At 44.2% G+C, this 9714-nt stretch overlaps 1 protein-coding gene across 4 annotated transcripts; it reads right to left on the bottom strand.

The window, feature by feature from the left end:
• Positions 1-394: 394 nt before the first annotated feature.
• Positions 395-9690, bottom strand: LOC121711614 (doublecortin domain-containing protein 2-like). Of its 4 annotated transcripts, none has more exons than XR_006032388.1 (12): positions 9232-9690; positions 9085-9133; positions 8773-8849; positions 8391-8522; positions 8028-8177; positions 7742-7790; positions 4108-4228; positions 2357-2457; positions 1852-1938; positions 1499-1585; positions 1026-1115; positions 395-576 (listed from the first exon to the last, which is right to left on the bottom strand). XR_006032388.1 is itself a non-coding variant. In XM_042095374.1 (12 exons), exons 1-11 carry the CDS (start codon positions 9516-9518, stop codon positions 1054-1056), a joined length of 1278 nt encoding a protein of 425 aa, XP_041951308.1. In that variant the 5' UTR covers positions 9519-9689; the 3' UTR covers positions 395-576; positions 1026-1053. The 4 variants fall into 4 exon arrangements, 2 of the variants coding, with proteins under 2 accessions (XP_041951308.1, XP_041951309.1); XM_042095374.1 differs by having other exon boundaries at positions 1026-1191; positions 9232-9689; XR_006032389.1 differs by lacking the exon at positions 1499-1585.
• Between the last annotated feature and the right edge of the window lie 24 nt (positions 9691-9714).

A 9714-nucleotide genomic window follows, 5' to 3' on the forward strand; every position in this document is an offset into this window, starting at 1 on the left:
GTGTGTGTGATGGGGAGGGAGATAAAGAGATTGAGAGTATGTATGTGGGAGAGAGGCCTGATCAGATTATAGGGCTGTTTACAGACCCCTGCAGAGGTGATGCCCTTGACTGTATTTCATTATGTGATACCTCGCCCAGGAAGCTGCATGTTTATGGAGATGATGCTATTGATATCCATGATATTTCCATTTGAGTTTATCATCATGGTACTACAGGGTAGTTTATGGTGCGTCTTCATTGGTGTGTACGGTAATTTATAGCATAATGACATGGTTTATATACTCTAGATTAGCGGAGACCAACTGCTGTCATTCACAGTGTGTAATAAGCATGCCGATGACATTGCTTCCTTTAAACTTCACCAAGGACAAACAAAGATGTCGACAAAGAATGTGACTGAGAATGTACTTATATCTTTTATTTTGGCTAGTGTGCCGGTTTTTCCCCCAGTAGCTATACAACCAATCTGGGAATGCTGGTGAAAGATCTCCTTTTTTTATCTACAGTCCACACTAAAATACATTCACGGGGTCTGTCATGGTCTCACACTGACTGGTGCTCTGGCAACCCTGTGCCTGTGAAAGACAAAGAATGCTTTTGATTGTATTTTGTTTAAAGCTTTTCTATCGTTTCTAAACTGTAGTAAGCTGGCACAGTGTGTAAGAGTAGCGTGTGTCTTTACACTGTGTGTTCAGCACTGAAACAGTTTCTTATTTCTCTCAGTCAGCAGCTGGGTTGGTCTGCGCTGCAAAGGCAAAAGACCTTAACTCGCTAGAGTGTGAAACTGAGAAAAATGACTTTTCTGTTTCGTATGGTTTTGGAAGGTACGGTTGTCATACCCCCTTATTTTTCTTGTTACTTAAAACAATCAAATTGACTCACATTTATTCACATGATAAAGGAGGTCTCAAATACCCCCAAAAATGAAATTAACTCATTTTTGACCAAACATGAAGTTAAGGTGTTTTGCCTTTGCACTGATCTGACAGATCTCCAGGCATAGGAGTGAACATGAAAGAGTCACCTGTGAAAAGGGCTGGACTGTCCTCAGGTCAGTCTGACAGAGCTGGAGGTGAGGAGGCTACACTGGCGTGTGAGGACGGGGGGACAGAGTCTATGTGTGGGAGAGAAAAGTGTTCATTGGGCGCTAGGATACGGGTGAGACGCCCGCACGAGGCAGGCGGTTCCTCCTGTGTGCGAGATGACAAGAGAACATGGAGAGCCTCAGAGAGCATCATGGGAAATGATTGTGTCATTGTGCTGCAATGCTCAGGTGAGCTGGTGCGCTGCCAGCGCTAGTGAGATGAGCAGACAGGAATGGAAATGGTTCTGATATTATTTCACTTTCAGGAACCCAAAACCTTGGGAGTTCACTCATGCAGAGTCGAAGGTTTGACAGCACGGTTACAATGCCCTTCAATGGGAAGGGTTTGTGAGTCTATGTGTGTGTGTGTGTGTGTGTGTGTGTGTGTGTGTGTGTGTGTGTGATGTAATGACCTTTGGCATTTCTGAGGGCGTTTCACTGTGACAAATTTCTGGAGAAGTTATATCACATTGCTCTTCTTCAACGTCTTTGGCCTCCATCTAAGAAAAACAACATACACACACACACACACACACGCACACACACACACACACAAACACACACACACGCATCACTCCACGTCACTTAAAAAAATCGCTATGCAATAGACAAATACAAAAAACAGAAAGCACCATGCACTTTTTAAAAGCAGTAGACAAAGTTATGCATCTAACATCATTCCGTTTCTGAAACTGGTAGTGTTTTTGTTTGTGTAGAGTACATGTGTGTGTGTGTGTGTGTGTGTGTGTGTGTGTGTGTGTCGGACCTTTGACCTAGGAGTGAGGGTTCTGCTCTGACACGTTGTATGCTTGGTCGTCTCACATAGCTCCTCCTCAACCACACTTGCTTCCATCTGAGTAAACACACACACACACACACACACACACACACACACACACACACACACACACACACACACACACACTTAAACACTCCACAAAAGTAAACTTACACAATTCACAACACAAACAAACGTACAACTCCTTAAACGCACACAAAGACAGAGACATAAACACCAATATTTACCTCACGCTTCACAATGCACATCTGTTACATATCATGCAGTTGTACACATCTCTCACACACAGTCTCACACATCCAGTCACACACATCAGCAAATTAACATTACATACAAAACTGTAGGAAACACATACACACAAATTCCTAACACCCACATCTACCCACTTACCCACAAACACACACACACACACACACACACACACACACACACACACACAGACACACACACACACACACACACACACACACACCTTATCAATGGGCAGCACCACCTGCATGTGTTTATCCTCCTGCACCTCCGCTGCTCCTGCTGTCTCTATCCGTGAATGTTTCGCTCTGAACACACTGCCCTCTGCGGAAGATTCTGGACACTTACACACTCCACCACTGATGGACCTCCCAGACAACAACACATTTTGTCCTGCATCAGGGCCCCAATATGGACCAAGGTGTGTTCAAATTAGGGAAACCGAAGCAAATGTTGAAGGTGAAAGCATTTTTTTGTACCTTTAAATTTCAATATTTTTGTGCAAATGTTCCGAATTGTTTGATTCATCCGGTGACCCTTAATCTTGTCTACTTCCTCTGACCACTTTTGTGTGATCGTAAATGTTCACAGCGCAAATGAGAAACCGTTTCAAAACCGTTACATAAAGTTCTCAATCGCCTTGCCTTAGTTTACTATGGGAGGCCGTATAGTGCAATAACATTGGAATAGTGGCACTACACACTGAACGCACTTGCACTACACACTGAAACACTGACACATACGCACTGGGCACTAGTACCACACTGGAACTACAAGTGTAAGCAACTTCAGTGTGTGTACAAGTGAGTTCAGTGTGTGGTGGAAGTTAATTCAGCGTGTAGTGTAAGCAGCCTCAGTGTGTGTGCAAGTGAGTTCAGTGTGTAGTGCATGTGATGTTTCAGTGTGTTGAGCAAGAAATTTCAATGTGTTGTGGAAGTTAATTCAGTGTGTAGTGTAAGGAGCTTCAGTGTGTGTAAGTATTTTCAGTGTAGGCCTATAGTGCAAACTGTTTCAGTGTGTAGTGCAAGCAGTTTCAGTGTGTGCTGCAAGTAAATCCAGTGTGTTGAGCAAGTGATTTCAGTGTGGTGCAACTGACTTCAATGAGTGCAAGCAGATTCAGTGTGTAATGCAGGAAATTCAGTGTGTTGGCGTTTGAGTTCCAGTGTGGTACTAGTGCCCAGTGCGTATGTGTGAGCGTTTCAGTGTGTAGTGCAAGTGCGTTCAGTGTGTAGTGCCACTATTCCAATGTTATTGCACTATACGGCCTCCCATAGTTTACTATTTTGAAAACGCCTACAGTGTCCCTGCTCCTACCTAAACAACTACTGCAACGCACACACACGCACACACGCACGCACGCACGCACGCACGCACACAACCCCCCAATGTGACCACAGTAGGAGCCTGAGACCAGACCGCCACCTCTGCTCTTACACCAATCAATCAGGCCAACCACATCAGTCACATTCTAACCCCATCAGCACCCACGTCCAGCCACAGGCCCCCAGGTGTGTGTGTGTGTGTGTGTGTGTGTGTGTGTGTGTGTGTGTGTGTGTGTAAGGGGCAGACACAGAGGTCCACCGGGGCCTCCACATTACTGATGTCCACAGACCGCGTGATCCCCATTCTGTTGTGCATAAAGTCAATACGGTGTCAATCAATGTTAAGGCAGCAGTTACATGCACAGACACTCTACAGCTGTCTACAGTGGTGTAGACAGTGTAGGATGTGTGTATGTGTGTGTGTGTGTGTGTGGGGTGTGTGTGTGTGTGTGTGTGTGTGGTGGGGTGTGTGTGTGTGTGCGTAGTGGGGTGTGTGTGTGTGGTGGGGTGTGTGTGTGTGTGTGTGTGGTGGGGTGTGTGTGTGTGTGCGTGGTGGGGTGTGTGTGTGTGTGTGTGTGTGTGTGTGTGTGTGGTGGGGTGTGTGTGTGTGTGCGTGGTGGGGTGTGTGTGTGTGTGTGTGTGTGTGTATCACCTCCAGAGGAGAGCAGGGGCTGTGTTTTAGACGATCCACTCTTCTGTCTAGAGTAGCATTCAGGCCTCTTGTTCGGCTTCGCGTAAAACAAGGAATTTCCATAGCGCTTGGGATCTGCAAACTGTACACACATACACACACGCACACAACTGATCACACACCTTCAAATGAAGCTGAGTGAACACAATTCATTAAACATGCTTTTAATTGCTTTCAATTCATCAAACAACTTGCTTTTAATAAACAAGCAATGTATTTAAAATGACTACTATAGTAGTAGGCTACACCATGTTAAAGTTAGTTGTAATAGGAAAGTCTCTCAATTTTTGTATTCAACCTCACTGCTTTCCTCAAATGTATTACACATGCACGATTCTAAGGCCCGTTTCGGTGTGAGTGTGTCAGCTGCGTGGCGTGTCTGTTTTTATTTCGGCTCCCAGGCGGTAACAGGTTAGACCTCGCACACCACCTGCGGGACACGCACGTCTCAGACGCGGCTCGAGCTGCGCCGAAAATGCGTGCATGCTATGAATAGGACTCATGCCTATTTTTCACGCCACCCGCAAGCGTGTTGGAAGCGTTTCCAATCAAAACAGTGAAGAAAAAAAATTAAGTGAGAAAAAGACACGTTTTAATTGGCAGAGAGGCCGCTGCAGCGCCGCATCAGATACGCTTCTAGTAAGCAAACATAGAAAACGGCACGCAGCCGCCACGCAACTGACACGCAACTGACACGCAACAGACACACGATGTTCACACAATGTTCACACAACGTTCACACCACGTTACCTAAGGGCCCAGCACTGACAGAATTATTGTCTGTCATAGGAGCAAAATTTTCTGGCAGCGTCCATGCTCCTACACCTCTCTCTACAGCCTTCTACAGCCTCCAACAGCCTTCTACAGCCTCCAACAGCCTTCTACAGCCCAAGAGCTATCAAATGGCCTTCAGTGGAGGGCCAGCGTTTGCTTTACTGTGGACAGTCTGTGTGTGTGTGTGTGTGCGTGTGCGTGTGCGTGTGCGTTTTTAGTGAACTTCAGTTGTTTCACTTCGCCCTGCTCCTTTGGGACTCTGCATTGAGTGAGACGAGTCCCTGCCATCAGACAATCGATCCGTGGTGCAGCAAACCAATCACATAATGCCGCTGCAGCGAGGCCATAAGCCTGTAACAGCAGCCGAGTGATACAGCCTGCATAGTCAAACATCTGAGAGAACCCGCTGTCAACTGACAGAACATACAAGTATCCCTCTGCCAATTAACTGCATACAAATGTACATGAAGAAGGACCTAGAGAATCCTATACCCCCCCCCCCCCCCCCCCTCCATTTTTTTTTTCTTAAATGGCATTGTTGCATGTTACGGTCAACACTGGCTTTGGCAACACTGTTTGGCAACACTGGCAACACCCAAATAGTCATGCTAATAGTCATGCTAATAAAGCAACTTTGAATTTGAATTACAATTTGAAGAGAGAGAAAAAAGTGGAATCTTCTGTTTCAAGGCAACGGACATGATGGGGACCATTGCATGTCCAAAATGACCAGTAAAGCACTTACAAAGAGCTGGAAAATATAATACTGAAGTTGAGAGGTTGGGTAAGAGGTTGAGGGAAGATAGACAACATACAGCAGCACTCAAGGGGCAACAGCACAATCTATCCCTTTTGTAGGTCAAACGGAGACTTTGTGCAATCCATGTCTCCCCCTTCTGGTGAAGACTGGAAAGGCAACTTCAAAAGTCAGTGTAAACCAATCAAACCGCAATTGGACTCTCAACACAGCTGAGCTGAGCAATGCACTCTGATTGGAGCACTTCTACCACAGATCAGTGATTAGCAATCCCAGTATCAAAGAGAAGCTATTTATCTGTCCCTGCACACCTGAATGCACACTATCTTTGATCAATGTTATATATGTTACATACTACAATCTCCAAGACAATTCCAACTATTCCAACAATTGACTGTCACCAGTTTTGTCCTTACAGTCCTAAACAGTAGGTCTCTTGACAGCCTCTTAGAAACAAATGAGAAACTCATCAGAGGTGACAAACACACAATTAAAGCGGCAGTTGGCAAGATTTTTTTGATCATATTCACCGAAACCGACACCAGAGCCCGTCTACGGAGAGCCTGGCCACTCCGTATTAAGTCCCATTGTACCGAATTTTGGTTGCAGTTCCACCAGAGTTCCACTGGGGGCGATCGCCATAAGTGCAGAATGAATGGGAGTCAATGGAGCTAGACGGCTAAATTTGTCTCTTTCACCTGATTGTCTTGACAAATCTCAGATTTGATTGTAGTTTGTATAACTTCAACATGGGTTATAAATCAAAAGTTAAATGAACGAGTACTTATGTCCTTTTGATTTCTTACAGGTTGGGTCGTTGTTGCCCATAACACGCTAGCATTGTGCTAATGAATGACGTCATTGACACGTTTGAAAGGCTTTTTAAAACAATTAAGTGACTTTAAAAAATATAATACTCAACCAAGTGTATTTTCTTTGCCTCCCCTTTCGAATACAATATTCAAATTACTTGAAAAAAAAATTAAATCCCGAGAAAAGTGGATTTTGAGGGGTACAGCTCCATAGACCTCCATGCATTCTGCACTCGTGGACGAGCGCCCTCATGTGGAACCACAGGAGGAACTGCAACCAGTTCAGAAACCGGAAGTTTTCCGAGAGTGGCAGTTCTCCCTTTATTAGACATTCTCTGCCGACACTATGTTCTGACAAAACAACATAAATCAGCAGGTTTTAGAAAAAAAACCCGAACTTCTACCTCCACCTAGAGCCTGTTATTTGTTTTGCAAAACTCCACAGCTCCCGGTTCTTCTGGTCCAATCAGAGCAGGGCTGTGTGAGATCTGACTGTCAATCACAGTCTGGTGCAGTCTGGTGCGCTCTGACGAGCACAAACTCGATGAGAGGGTGCTCGGTGGTAGTGGTGGAGGGGCATGAGAGTTGTAAATATTCAAAAAGTCCCCTCAATCTGTCACACTTGCCAACTGCAGCTTTAATTCACACATGAAGAGTTCCCAAAAAAATGTTTTATAGTATTGTTAAAAATTGTGTGTTACAATGAGTTCACCATTACCAAAGAAACAATTTTTATATCCATCCTCTCCAAATCCCTCTATTTCTGTCCTCAGTTTAGTCCTGCAACACATTGCCTACTATCCTATAAGCCACCAATGTCTGGGTCTGTTCAGGTTTGCCATTACCTGACTGACCTGAATTATTGAGGAACGATTATGATTAAACATGCAAATAGCTATCTTTCTTTGACTATACCATTTTTTCAGCACTTGCTGAAATCAATGCCAGAACAGCCTAAATGTTTGATAGGAGACATGATGAAAGATGACTAGTCAAAGCTATGCAGGCGGCCTGTCAGTCTAGTGGGTGGTGACACAATCCTATGCGAGTCTGTCATCAAGAGTGTGGATTTCTGCATGGGACAGAGACCCACGACAACTGGAGAGACCAATGATGTGTTGTTCTCCTGAGTGAAGTGTCAACAAGTGTGTGAGTATCCCTCTGATAAATATACGTCAGGAATTTGACCCGTGACAGATATAACGGTGAAGGAATGGGAATCTTCATGTCTGTGCTGTTTGAGAGAACTTACCAAATCTCCTTTGTTCTTTCCTTTCTTAGGTGCAGGAGGAAGGAAATCACTGCGGTCCCATACAGAAAGATAAGAAGGGAGGTCGAAAGGTGACAAGGGAAAGACAACAGGGATGAAACAGAAATTAAAATTAAAGTTAAGGTACAAAAAAACTGAGTAGTTCCTAAAAGCATATACCGTATTGCATCCTTCTGCATTCACTATACTATCTGGTAACTATATACTACGTTCTGTTCTACAGTATTTTATTGCCAGTGAAAGGGAAAGGCTTGCGGAAGAAACTCACTGCATGCTGCCTTCTTGCACGATGTTCTTCCTAGGCACCCAGTGGAAGTAGGGTAGCAGACGGAACCGTTCCATGCCCACACCCACATAGTACTGGTTGTTCTCTAACTGCCTAGAACTGGTTATGGGAGTTCCATCCAGCCTGCATAGTCTTGAGAAAAGCATACAATCCAGCATGCCATCATGATAATCAAATACAGCTCTACAAACCAGTATGTTGTCTCTTTAGATTGACTTTATTAAGCCAACCATTTGGAGAAAAGTGGTATTTATTGATTGGTGGTATTCATAAATTCAGCTTTATCTGGTTTTAATGAAAAGCATCTCTGTTATTCATCACTTATTAGGTTGTCCACACCCTTACTTGTGCACAGCTCCAGTGCGTAGATGCACTTTCTCGGTCACCATGGCCAGGACGCTATCCCAGCTCATGAGGGTGTATTTTGGGAGGAGAATTCGAACAGCAGGCACCAAGATGTCTCCGTTGGTAAATACACTATGGAAATCAACACACAACCAACCAGGGCCGGCCAATATGAGCGTGCTGCTATCAGTGAAACTACAATCACTAAAACAGAGCATTAGACCGATGGATTAAGACAATGCAATGTAAAACTAGAACCTTAGGCCACATTCCAAAAGCACATGAAGTTAATAAAAAGATAACAAAATAAGCCCTTAATAAGTGTACAGAAATATGTTGTAGTACAGTATATGAGTGTTTGTGAAGGCATGTTTGTACTCACTTGATGGTGCAAGGCTCATACAAGATTCTCCTCCAGCGAGCAGGCACATTGATTGTGCTATGGACCACTGGTTGAATCTGATACAATCGTCAGGAGTTCAGAAACATTCAGCAACATTACAACTGAAGAACTGAAGGAGTAGTTTTCTTAAAAGATTACAAACTCGTTTAGTGGTGTTCTAATTACAGAACAAGCTTTTGAACACCCAACAACAACTGGAATGCTTATACTTGTTTTTCCATCCTAACACATGTAGCCTGTCTCAAACATTTGTCTGTTTTGCATCTAAATGGAAAAAAAGATTTGACTCACCATTTCCGTCGTTTTCCGCTGCGGTTTCTTGATTGTAATGTTAATGTAACTAAACATACGAGAAAATACAAGAAAAGGGGCAAATTAGTTCATTCATAAGATTTGGCAATAGTAAATAAGATGTTACAAAAACTTTCAAGGACTCACTCCAGTTTTTTAAAGCGTTCAGATCCACCAACAACGTATTTTTCTCCATGTTCCAGAGTCTCAAAACTGGAGACCCGGTGACCTTCATGGGGGGTATATACGTTCCTGACAGCACCGAAAGGAGCGGCGATCACGCGGGTCACGGCATTGAGAAAGCTATCAAATGTTACCAGTTGACGTGGATTGATCACAAACCTATTACCCGGGAAATAACCGTCGCCGTTTCTGTACACCATCACTGTCTTTGACAGTCGCGCATGGGAGGGCCTTTTTGCGACTCCTGCCATTTTTGAAGACGCTCTCTGCGTGACGAGCAAACTGATCACTTAGGGATTATGAAATGGATTTATTGACAGGTGATACCCGAAGGTAAACAGAGGTGTACTTGTGCAGCATGATATCCGATGCCGGTAGCCTACACGCGCATCACCCTGGGTTTGACCACTTGGGGAACACATCACCATGGAATCTGTTGTAGAACAT

The sequence above is a fragment of the Alosa sapidissima genome, chromosome 6, assembly GCF_018492685.1.
Source record: "Alosa sapidissima isolate fAloSap1 chromosome 6, fAloSap1.pri, whole genome shotgun sequence".
NCBI lineage: Eukaryota > Metazoa > Chordata > Actinopteri > Clupeiformes > Clupeidae > Alosa > Alosa sapidissima.